Source organism: Podarcis melisellensis (assembly GCF_964234715.1).
Source record: "Podarcis melisellensis genome assembly, chromosome: 14".
NCBI lineage: Eukaryota > Metazoa > Chordata > Lepidosauria > Squamata > Lacertidae > Podarcis > Podarcis melisellensis.
The window spans coordinates 29,202,776-29,216,043 of NC_138546.1; the positions used below are offsets into that span (position 1 = coordinate 29,202,776).

General features: G+C 46.2%; 1 protein-coding gene across 1 annotated transcript in view; it reads right to left on the reverse strand.

Moving 5' to 3' along the window:
• The window catches only part of RGMA (repulsive guidance molecule BMP co-receptor a), a 32,825-nt gene extending 29,051 nt beyond the window's left edge, over positions 1–3,774 (reverse strand). The window contains exon 1 of the mRNA XM_081888674.1: positions 3,573–3,774. Within this exon, the coding sequence (XP_081744800.1) occupies positions 3,573–3,586 (14 nt within the window). The 5' untranslated portion in view covers positions 3,587–3,774. The remainder of the gene's footprint in view (positions 1–3,572) is intronic.
• Positions 3,775–13,268: the final 9,494 nt, after the last annotated feature.

Consider the following 13,268-nt stretch of genomic DNA (forward strand, 5'->3'; position numbering starts at 1 on the left):
ATTTCCAAAACTTGCTAGCTGTTTTGGACTACAATTCCCATCATCCCTCACCACTGGTCCTGCTAGTGAGGGATGATGGGAGTTGTAGTCCAAAAAACCCAGCTGTAGTCCCAAGTTTGGGAAACCCTGGACTACAGTTCCCACCATCCCTGACCATTGGCCAAATTGGCTGAGGCTCAGTCAGAAAACATCTGGATGACACCAGGTGCCCCAAAGAGTATTCATTAATGGTTCCTTGTTATCTTGGGGAAAAGTGACCAGTGGGGTGCCTCAGGGTTCTCTCCTGGGCCCATTGTTGTTCAACGTCTTTATAAATGACTTGGATGAAGGAATTGAGGGGATGCTCATCAAATTTGCAGATTACACCAAACTGAGAAGGGTAACTAATGCCGCAGAAGGCAGAATCATAATTCAAAATGTCCTTAACGGACTGGAGAACTGGGCCTAAGCTAACAAAATGAATTTCAATAGGGACAAATGTAAGGTTCTGCACTTAAGCCAGAAGAATCAGATGCACAAATATAAGATGGGGGACATCTGGCTAACTAGCAGCACATGTGAAAGGATTTTTGGGTCACAGCGCACCACAAGCTTAACATAAGTCAACAGTGTGATGCAACGGCAAAACAAGCTAATGCCATTCTGGGCTGCATCAGAGGCACACAGCTGTCCTTTGTTGGAAGCAGATGGCTAGGCTAGGTGGACATTTAACCTGATCCCCCAATATATCTTTTCCCCACGTTGACATATTAACAAGTCCCCTCTCCGCCACTAGTTTGACTTCGGGGAAAGTGGTCACATGGAAGAGGAAACAAACTTGTTTTTTCTGCTCTGGAGGGTAGGACTCGAACCAGTGGCTTCAAGTTACAAGAAAGGAGATTCTGACTAAGCATGCAGAAAAACTTTCTGACCGTAAGAGCCGTTGAACAGTGAAAAGGTCTTCCTTGTGAGGTTGTGGACAGTTCTTCCTTGGATGTTTTTAAGCAGGCATTAGATGGCCATCTGTCATGGATACTTCAGTTGAGATTCCTGCATTGCAGGGGGTTGGACTAGATGACCCGCGGGTCCCTTCCAACTCTACAATTCTGTTGCACCTGGAAAGGCCTTTTCCAGCCTGCCCCCTGCCCCCAAACTAACCTCATGGCTACAACACCAACCTAATTTCTGGATTTGCCCCCCTCACTTTCATCCCAATCTCCCCCTGCTTTGCGCAACATCTTGTCTGGTTAAGAGGCCCAGAGAATTCAAATGCTTGCTCCACCACTGTGACATTGTGGTTTGTCCCAATGGAGCAGGGATGGCTCACCAGATGTTGCTGGACTGCAACATCATCCTTGACCAGTGGCTATGCTTGGTGGGGATGATGGGAGTTGGAGTCCCACAATACCAGAAGATACCCTATTCCTGCTATAAGGGCAGCCCACTGTGAATTTGTGAGGGGGGGCAATTCTTTCCTGCAGGGGCAGCTGTTCCTCTCAAGGGGTGCCAACTTGAATAAAATATTGGGGGGGGGCAGGTAAGCCCAGTCCCACATAATCAATCACATGATGTGGTGTACACACACCATTTGAACGGCAATGGCCATCAACTTTATGGGGGCGGCCCCCTCAAATATTTTATTTGAGGGGCTGAAGACCCCTAGGAGTTGATTCCTGTTGACCAATCTTTGCAACTGCAGCCATGTGCATGTTGAATTGCAAGACAACCCTATTATTATGATTATTATTATTAATTGAATTTATATACTGCCCTATACTATTGAGAAGGGACATGGGTGGCGCTGTGGGTTAAACCACAGAGCCTAGGACTTGCTGATCAGAAAGTCGGCAGTTCGAATCCCCGCGACGGGGTGAGCTCCCGTTGCTCGGTCCCTGCTCCTGCCAACCTAGCAGTTCTAAAGCATGTCAAAGTGCAAGTATATAAATAGGTACCACTCTGGCAGGAAGGTAAACAGTGTTTCTGTGTGCTGCTCTGGTTTGCCAGAAGTGGCTTGGTCATGCTGGCCACATGACCCGGAAGCTGTACGCCGGCTCCCTCGGCCAGTAAAGGAGATGAGCACTGCAACCCCAGAGTTGGCCACGACTGGACCTAATGGTCAGGGGTCCCTTTACCTTTATACTATTGAGTTTGATGAGTAAGTTGCACAGGCCTGCAAGTTTTAGAATGTCCTCTTTCCCCAATTTGGGGCCCTCCAGATGTGGTTGGACTACAACTCCCATCAGCCCTGACCATGGCCATGCTGACTGGAGGGAGCGGGACTTCAACAACCTCTGGAATATCTCTGGTTTGGAAGCTGAGAGCAATTCTCCCCTAATGCTGCTAAATCTCACACTTTCAGCGTAGCAAGCAAGTATTAAAGAGGGAATGGGGAATAATACTTTGGGAGGAGGACTTAATATTGTACAAATAGGTATTATGTTATTGCAGATGAATCAATGGCAACATGTTGCTTTTAAACACCACTTGTGAGATCCACCTTCCCGCCCCCAAAGGGCAAATCCAGAGGGGAATCTGTTTAAAATTCTAAATCGGTGATTGCACAGTCACTCAGGACTCATTTGGTACCCGGCGCATGGAAAATGGCAGTGGAGCAATGCATGTCTAGCGTGCCCTAAAAGACATGCCTGCAGTAAAATGTCATCAGTGTCAATGGGGCAGGTTTGTTTGGAAATAGGAGTAGGATGGAAGATTTGAGAGGTGTGTGAGAGAGATGCATTTAGCATAGGAACACAGGCAGCGTCAATTTAGGTGGCAGGAATAGAGAGTGGAAGATCAAGGAAGATATCTGAGCGGGTGGGGGTGGGGGAGAGGGAGGAATACCTGTCTTTTTCTTCTCTTTTCTTAGGAAAAGAAAGTTGTATAGTTTGCATGCATGACTAAATTTGGAAATGGCAGAGGACGGGGGAAATAGGGGAAAAGATATTTTCAACAGGAATTACGCTTCTATTCGAATCGCTGTGCTGACATTTCCTTAGGAGCAAGGAATGGGAGCAAAAATGGGGGGGGGGGGCTGGGATACGGAGTTTTAAAGCGCGGATCTGTGCCTGGAGAGAGCGGGTACAAAAGGTAAGCGTGAATCAGCTCCAGCAAGGAAGATGTCCAGCTAACTGCGCCATCCTATGTCTACTCAGAAGTCAGGTCCTATTGCACTCAACGGGACCTAGTCCCAGACACATCTGTTCATATCACTGCAAAAAACTGACTATATTAAAAAAAAGAGAGTGAAACTCAATTCCAGCGGAATGCAAACACCAGAGTGATCCTCAACAGGTTCCGCGTGCAAATCGGATTAGGGGAGAGGGAGGAGGCTTTGCATCGGAGAGATCAAGTGTCGAAAAGGGAGTTGGAAAAACGGAAAGTATGCAATTCAGCATGAGAAGCAGAAAGCAACGGAAAAGGGAATTTTCCTTGGGGGATGGAGAGAGATGCAATTAGGAAAGGTGCAAAGAGGACATTACCTCTTTTTTTGTTTTGTTTTCCCTTCATACCCCCCCATTAGACCTTGCATGCCGGAAATTCCCCAGTCCCCCCTCCCGCACGCCCATCCTTCTCACCCACCCACCGCCGCTTACCTTAGCCGCTGCATGAGCCTTGCACCTGAAAGGGAGGAGAGGGCTGGAGCCAGCTGCAAACGCCCCTCGGATGCACGAGACCTGGAGAGGGAGGGGGCAGATGTGCAGGATGGTCCACGAGAGAGCGAGCCCCTCCTCCTCTGCAGAACCTGCTGCGCCCCTCTCTTCCCTGTAGAGATTGCTACGCGATGCCCCTCTTCACCCCACCCCACCCCTTTAGCAACCGCAGGAGCCAGCAAGGAGGTCTGGCATCTTCTGTTGTTGCACCAGCTGCATCTCTCTGCAAAAAAGAGAGAGAGAGGAGAGAGGGAATCGCAGAGCGATTCTCAATGCAGATCACTCGCTGAGGCTGGGAGCCCAGATTAGGCAGGCAGGCAGGCAAGCAAGCGAGGAAGATGCGCCTCTCTTGTGGCTCTCCGTGGGTTAGGGTGAGGAGGGGAGCTATTTGCAGAACAGGCAGCAGAGGGGAGGTTGGGGAGGGCAGGGGGGCTGCAGGCCAAGGGAGAGAAAGGTGGGGAGTGGGCAACGGCCACCAACTTATATGGCTTTAAAAGAGGATGTGGTGACTCCATTGGGGGATAAGGCTAACAGTGGCTACTACAGTGGTACCTCGGGTTACAGACGCTTCAGGTTACAGACTCCGCTAACCCAGAAATACAGTGGTACCTCGGGTTACAGACGCTTCAGGTTATAGACTCCGCTAACCCAGAAATACAGTGGTACCTCGGGTTACAGACGCTTCAGGTTACAGACTCCGCTAACCCAGAAATACAGTGGTACCTCGGGTTACAGACGCTTCAGGTTACTGACGCTTCAGGATACACACTCCGCTAACCCAGAAATAGTACCTCAGGTTAAGAACTTTGCTTCAGGATGAGAACAGAAATCGTTCTGTTCTCATTAGCTAAAGTGGTGCTTCAGGTTATGAACAGTTTCAGGTTAAGAACGGACCTCCGGAACGAATTAAGTACTTAACCCGAGGTACCACTGTACTAGCCACTACGGCTGTGTTCCACATCCACAAATGCATGTAGGATCAGGATGCTGGGAATCACAGGTGGGCAGAGTGCTGTTGTTGTGCTCAGATCCCTATTTCTGGTTAGGATGCCTGGCTGGCTGAATTCGGCAGGCCCCTGGCCTGATCCAGATGCAAGGGGTCTTTATTGAGCTCTGAGGAGAGAGCGTCCAACCGCCACATTTCACAGGTTGAAAATGGAGATCCCTCTCCCCCGTGCATACATAAGGAGGTGGGAAAGATCTGGCCAATGGTCCATTTAGATGAGCATCCCGGCTGACCAAATGCCCTGCTAGGAAGCCTGCAAGCTGAGGTGCCAACAGGAATAAAATATTGGGGCGGGGGCAGGTAAGCCCCACCCTGCATAATCAGTCACAGGATGCAGTGCATGCACACCATTTGAATGACAATACCCATCAACTTGGGGAGGGAGGGTCCCCAGTCCCCTCAAATATTTTAGGGGGGGTTTGAAGGGACCTCGGCCCCTAGGAGTTGGCTTTTTTGACTGCAAGCTCTCCCCACTTAAGTCTCGTGCACAATTCTTCTTGTCCTGCATCTAGAAAGCTCAGGTCCAAGCAGTTTTGTCTATGCTTTCTAGCTATGGATCTAAGCGCTCTTGCCAGGCAGGGAGTAGCAGCAAGACGTTGGAGGACAGAGCTCAAAGTGCCACCTGGTTGCCCCCCTAAGCTACCATACCTCCCATGGAGGACTCTGCCCTATTGGCCTGCTTATTTATATCCCACTTTTCTCTTACATTGGGGTTCAAGGCAATTTACAACATTGAAAAACAGCATTATAAAATACAAAGGAATAAGAGCAAACTGGTTAACAACGATGATTTTAAAAACATCAGAACACATGTAGTGCCAGCAATTAAAATATAGTCTGCCCTGCCATTTTGGCACCCGAGGTGGACCCCAAAATGGTGTCCGTCTCCCTGCCAGGGAAGAAGGGGTGAGGGGAGATCTACATCAGGAACAAGGGGGGGGGCAGGGAGAATGTTCACAACTGAGATCTGCTGCCTCACTTTGCCTCATGTGTGGGCTGGCCCTTATAAAGATCTGCCCCTGTGGATCCTGTTGCCTGAGGCAGTCCCCTCACTTTGCCACACGGGTGGGCTGGCCCTGGCCCTGACGGTAATCCAGTGATCAGCAGCATCTGCACCTTAGTTTTCAAAGGCCTTTCTGAAGAGGAAGGTCTTAACCTGCCAGCAGAAGGGTAACAGAGAGGGAGGCAGTTTGACCTTGTTTTGGGAGGGAATTCAACCACATGGGAACAGCCACAGAAGAGGCTCCTTCTTGCCTTGCTTCTGATGTTGATGGGAATGAGAGAAGGTGCTCATCAGAGGATTCTAGCACCTGGGCAGATTCATCTAGCGAGATACGATCTTTCAGATAACTTGGACACAAACCATTTAGCATTGTTGGCATCAACCACCTCCCCCAAATTTAATCTTAATTTACTTATTTACTTGGGGTTTTTTTGGGGGGGGGGAGAATTCCACAAAGGAAAACAAAAGTTCAGCTGCCAGCGACCCGTTTTTGATATCTTAACAACCCATTTACAATTATGAGACCCCAATGGGACATGCCCAGAGAGAGGGAGAGAGACCAAGATTGTAAGGGTTGCCCTTCACTTTCAAATCAATAAAAGCCAATCTGTTTCTAACAACAGATAGTTTACTTAACCTGTGCTAATATTCTGAATGCGTGGAGGCAAACACACATTATTGCTATTGCTATATTTATTTATATCTTGCCTTTCCCCCTGGCAGGGCCACATAAAGGCAGTCAGTACACACCCTTATCTATAGACACCCAACAGGGTTCTTTTTGGCAAGCGCTATGAATGATCCCACATGCTCTCATTGTGATTAGGTATGCACATACTGCAAACAACTCACTAGTTAAAGCACATAGATTGAACGTGTTCAGACACGTTGTTTTTCTGTCTTTCTCAGTGCAGGAAACTAAAACCTTAAGCAAGCCAAGCCACACAATTGAATTATTTTGGGGGAGGTGGGGTGGGAGGGAGAAGATACTGGGAGCGCCTGTTTTCTCACATAAGGTTTCTGCCCTAGTTGATTCAATCCTTAAAAGAGAAAAGAGAGAGCGAGCTTTCTGGCCTCTCCAGACTGGTGTTTTCTCTGGGTGTATTCAGATGTGGCAAATCTTGATTAGTTTTCCTGATTATAATGCTAGTGCTTTTGTCACATTTTCCAATGTTCTTTTCACACTGCAGTACCTGTTCTGAACAGCTTTTTGACTGAGATACCATCAGGTTATGCTAAATTTCATTCACACCAGTGGGGCAAGGTGTGACTCAACAACAAACTCCCCTGTTCCCCCACCTTTTCTGCAAATGCATGCTTCTGTTTCCTCATGAGTCAGGCATCAAAAAGGCAGGGAAGCACCGTGTGCTGGTATGCCACCCCAGATTTCATTACTTTACTTCCGTGATTTTCTGGGTTAATGGGTTGCAAGTGGATTATATATGGAACTGATTCACATGGATATGAGCACTAAATTTCTCCGATACTCTGCTAGAATGCCAAACGGGCTTTTACGTCACATGAAAGCTCAAATATAATGCAGAAATTAACAGGAAATGGGATAAATTGCTGCATCTATGCAGCCTCTCACATGTCATTGTACATTAGTCGTGGGCTTATTCCCAACCATCATTCCACTTGATTAGTCGTTAGTATTATCATTCCACTTGATTAGTAGTGCTTCCCCAACATGATTGCGTATCAACATGACATGGAGGGGCACTCTTGTGCTATAGTGCAACACTGGCATGCTTTCGAATTGCTAGGTTGGCAGGAGCTGGGACAGAGCAATGGGATCTCACTCTATTTACTTTTATAGTGCAACAAAAGTGGGATAAAAATAATAATAAAGCAACACATTTGTGGGATAAAATGTTACAGGGTTTCGGCAGGAAGTTACAGCACATGCACTGATTGGAAATGAAACACAATGTCCATCCTGAAAACTTTGCAGGCACAAAGGGTATTGAAAGCGGGTTCATGTATGGCCGGTATATGATGGGCGTTCATTAAAGATTTCCCCTGATGTACTTCCCGTGGACTGAGACAAACGAAACTGGGCACAGTTATTAGTCCTTCTCCACATAGCTACCAGCAAGAGTCAAACACTTCTCCCTATGGCTTTATGCAGCTGTGGAGACCTCCTCTGTAGAAGTCGACAGGTTGCGTCAGAAGCCACAACTTGACCTCAGAAATAAGCATTTCATCGTCTGGAAAAAGCTTGCCTTTCAAAAATAACTTCATGGTTGGAAAGAGGTGGTTTTTGATGGTGCGAGGTTGGGAGAATAAAGGGGGGGGGTGAGGAAGGATTTCATAGCCACAGGATTTCATAGCCACCGGGGCATTATCCTGCACCTTTGGTCAGCATACCACACCTCTCGATTTTGATGGTCTTCTGCAATTTCTGCAGCAGTGAAGCATAGTATGTCCCAGTAATTGTAGTACCCTTTGCCAGGAAATCCATCATCACTACTCCATGCTGGTCCCAAAAGACTGTGAGCATGACCTTGTCCGCTGGCACTTGGACATATGCCTACTTTGAAGGTGGTGAGGCAGAGTGCTTCCATTGTTTGGACTGGAATTTAGTCTCTAGGTCATAATGATGGACCCATGTTTCGTCCTGAGTAATTAGTCTGGCAAAGAAGTCATCATGGTTTTCGTGACACATGGCCAAAAGAGCCCGTGAGCATGTGACTCATTCCTGCTTCCGGAAAAGCGCCAGGAGCCGGGGAACCCACTGTGTGGACACCTTTCCCATGGTCATGGATGGTTTTTTCTACAGAGCCCACACTGATTTTGACATCTGCAGCTAGTTGGTGAATGGTTATGTGGCGATCCTCCAAAATGGTGGCTTCCACTTGCTGGAAGGTGTCTTCATCAGTGGCGGACTGTGGTTCCCCAGGAATGGGAGCCATTCCACCAAAGTCCAACCACACTTGAACTGATGATGCCAGTGCCGGACTACATCATACAATGGGGCATCCTGCCCATAAGTCCCTTTCATTTCACTGAATATCTCCCATAGCTGCGCCCTTTCAAGTACAGGAACCTGCATTCAACTGGTTCCATTATCAGATGTTACTCCATGTTAGCACCTGTAGCAGAGAAACTGTTAGGAATTCAGAGCTACAAATTACCACATTACCTATGGAGAGATGTATCATTATACATGTGCAATTTCATCCTCCTATGATAACCGGAAGTGGGTCAGGAGAAAATCTTTAATGAGTGACCCTTGTACCTATGAATCAGTTGTAGAAAATCACAGGTTCTTATTTTGGGCTTCCCATTCACATCTGGTTGACCACTGTAAGAACAGGACATTGGACTTGATGAACCACTGGTCCAGCAGGGCTTATCTTATGCTTTTATGTTAACCACCCCAGTATCATCATGAGCACAAATGATCATGAATTCACAATAAAAAAGGATGTCTGGAGGACCTCTTTGCAACCTCTCAAAAGGCAAAGGAGAATGCAAGCTAAATGATAAGTTAAAATGAATAAGAAAGACAGATTTAATATTCTCCTAACAGGTTCTCTGGCAATTTGCCTCCTCCCATTCTCAGGTGAGTAAATGTCCTATGTATTAAATCAAGTTAATATGAACTGAATGTGGAGCCCAGCCCTACGAAGACGCATCAGACCCATTTAGTGTGGACAAGGTTATCAAGAGTTCAATCCTATACCTCTTCACTTGGCAGACAAGGTACCCTTTAACTGTTAAATCACTGCAACAGAAGGGATCTTCCTATTTTTGCCCAGCTATGTAGGTGTGATGTTTAAAGGTTCCAGAACACATTGAGCGGTGCTCACCCCATGGCTATTGCCCACATATCCAGCATCTCGAGCCATATTATTCAACTTTACATCCCTGAACATTGGCTAAGCTCGTTGGGGATGAAGGATGAAGATCCCTGCTCTACATGCACTTTGCCAGAAGAATATTGTCTCATAGACGGCACTGAAACACATCCAACCGAATGTTTGGTTTGAAGCAAATATGGAATTGGGAACTGGCAACCAACCATCTTCCTTTGATCAGTATCCTTGACCAATCCTGCATTAGGCAACTTTTATCACCATAGGTCAGTTCTTAATGAACCCTCTCCCCATCCTTTTGTTTTGTTTTGTTTTGGCTGCTAATGAACTGTACTGATGAAAGACTGGGAATGTTTCAGCCCTAGAAACCATCGGATTAATGAAGAAAAACCTCAGATCCTATTATCAACATGGTGCTGTTTTAAGAGAGCTAAATAGTAATGGCAACACTTGGCGGATTTGTGTGGCCAGCCGCTAATTAATTGCAACACTCCTAGATCTTGTCATATACTCTCATGATGCAGCTGCTTCTCCAAAAACACACTTGGGTGGTAACAGCTAAGATTGTGTTTGGATTTTTTTTAATAATAACTGTGGAAAGAGGAAGTGTTACACCCACCCACCCCTATCTCTGCAGCTAGGCTTTGAATAAAACATAATACCAAGTATGTGTTAGGTGCCAATTGGAAAACAGATGTGAATTAATAGTGCAAATCTAAACACCCCAGAGGGCATGGCAGACTAACATCAGGGTTGAGACTTTGCCTTTGCCCAAAGACTGTTCTAAGGGCTTGCACTTGATCCCAATAATGCAATTTCACCCTCTTTTTTTTTTTTTTTTTAAAAAACTATTCTTCATAAGTTAATAAGAAAAGAAATAATGTTTGGAAATTATTAATGGGAAGAGAAACTTTCATTAAAATTCTCATGGGCAGGATGCGGAGCTTGTGTTGCGTACTTTGCTTTTGAGGTAGCTGAGGGCCAATTGCCTGTGTGCTAGTTTTCATTCTGCAAATCATCCCACAAGTGGTCTGAATGCTGTATGTAGTCTCCCCTCCTTCCAGTACTTCAATCAGTGGTGAAGTGGTCTGGGTTGCAGGGGTTCAAAGACCTGCTTCTATTTCTGCAGGAGGGTCCCTATCTCCAGAGTCTTAGACCCTCTCAACCAACATGAAAAGGGAGGTTTTTAGCCACTGAGAATATGTCTTCTCACCCTTTGAGAGTGAAGGGAGGTGAGTCAGCCAATGAAGATTGACTCCTAGCGTCACTCTGGAGAAGGTGCATGGGAAAAACACTGAGGAGTTGTTGTTCTGCATGCTCCAGAACTAAGCATTTAGGAACACTTTTCGAAGAGATAATGGTGTGCAAATTCTGTTACATACAATGGAACTTCTTGGAAAACAGAAGATCCACTCCAAATCACTTTAGTAGATCTGACATGGAGGTCTGCACTGATCATTGTAATTGATCCCTAACTATAGTGTAGCTGTGAGTGAGCTTGGATGTCTATCATGAAGGGACCCTGAACTTCTGAATTTTCTGCTACCCTACTGCCTTCTCTGAAGGTGGCATTTTCAGATCAGGAAGTCAGGGCACCTCTGTACTGCAGAGGACAGCTGTGCTTGAAGTGACATAGCTGGCTCAAAGGGTATTCCATAATACAAACCTGTTGCTTTAGAGGGTATCCAAAACACTCTAAACACCATCTCTTCCAAGTCAGAGAGCTATCTACCCAGGCTTGGGACATTTTCCTGTCTGAGGAGAAGACAAGATGGTGGCTCTCTCCTATTCCATGCACTGATGTCAAAGGGACAGCACCGGTGTCTTACTTCAGCACTGGTGATCGGACAGCATCCTTGACCAAACCTGAATAACATAGACAAGCTTAGAGTACAGGAAAGGCTGCGTAGAACGTGCAGCAGAAAGGATTGCAGCTCAGGATTACATGCAGAAAGGAGGCTCAGATGCAATTCTTGGCAACTCCAGGTACATAGGTCTGGGACAGACTCCTGCATGAAACTTTGGAGAGCTGCTCCTGTCAGTGTAGCCAATACTGACACCAATACTGCTTGGTGTCAAGCAGCTTTATATATACACCTCCAGGCTAAGGACCATAGATCAGTGCTAGCATAGAGACTTTGCGCCTGCCCATTAGGGGAAATAGGAAGCCACGAACATATATTTTTTAGATGTCCTTTTTATGTTGAGATTCGTAGAGACACCATTGATCCTTTGCTGAAGAGGCTCGCTGATCTTTCAGTCAAGTCTAAACTTAATTCTCTCCTCAAATATCACAAGACAACCTGGCTGGTAGCCAGATTCTGTGCCCAGATTTGTAGGCACAGATCATCCTCTAGAATAAAATAGCTTACTAGGGAAATGCTGAAGTCACCTTTTGGGGTGCCTCAGGGTCATTTTTTATGATAGCCCAAATCTCAGTTGTACGGGTGTATGTATATATCTCAATTTTAACCCATGATCTATTGCTGAAATCTGTTCTGATTGTATATTTTATCTTTATGAACGCTGTTTTTACTGTGTTATGCAAGCTGGTCTTTGACCGTAATAAATTATCTATCTATCTACTCAGTGTTGCTAGGATGGGTGCATTGGCACCTGGAATGGAGCATGGAACAATTCACAAGAAAACAGTTATAGATAGCTCAGATATCCTAGCATTGGTCGGCTAATTAGCACACGCTGATTAATTAGTGCACGTAAGAAAATTATAAGCTCACTCTGCTTCACCCTCTGAGAAATGATGCCACCGCAGCCCCATTTCTTGTTTCCGCTCCAGCATTTTCGCACTATTAATACACAAATTAGGAACCACTGAGGCATATGAGCCGGCCCAGCTGTCCTGTATTATCCAGACTCAGCCACCGGCACAACAGCTTTTCAAAAGCTTCAGAGCCCTGCTACCAATTGCTGCTGAATGACAAAGGAGCTTCTCGCCTATCACAAAGACCCATTATTAGCATCCTTATTGGAATCAGCCACATAATTTCTTGGGCCAGAGGAGAAGGCTTCCTTGCAGGGGTGGGGGAAGAAAACTTGATTTCCAATTAAGTGGATCTCTATCCTTTTTATTGCAGCACTTGTAAGGGTGGAGAAGATGGGTGTGAAGGGTCTTATACATAATGTGTGGCCTGTACATTTCTGGAAGAAGCCAGTGTTCATGAATGTAAATGGGATAAGTTCACCTGCCGATATGAGACTGCTTCCACACGACCTGTTCATTGAGCATTCATTCTGATTTGCTTGCAGGAGGATTATATGATGTTGGCTATTTAATTCATACTGATTTGTTTGTGCGGTGTGTGTGTGTTATCCAATGAAGCTGGATTCCAACACGATCTGATTCAGGACAGAGAAGAAAAAAGGCATTCATACAGCTCATCGCTAAACTATGGAACTCACTTCCAAAGGAGGCAGTGATGGTGACCAACCTGGATTGTTTAAAAAGAGGATTGAACAAAAGCATGGAGGAGAAGGCTAGATCTACCAGCAGCACAGTACTGAATCACAACATCACAATTTTTGGAACACCTGAGAACTGGGAGGGAGGCAAGTAACATCTCTGCTTCATCTGGTACCTCCTGTATCTGCCATCAGCACTGGAGCTGTGGGAGGTGTCAGTAGCACCCACCAAGTGAGGACATCCTGGCCTGTGTGGGACTGGCAACTAGGCTCTCCAATAGCCAGGAGACTAAGCTGCAGAATGGCATTTGCTGGGACATTCAAAAAGAAGAGGAATGGGGATGCATACATCGTGCCTCTGCTGTAGTGACTACAGTATTGCATCATTG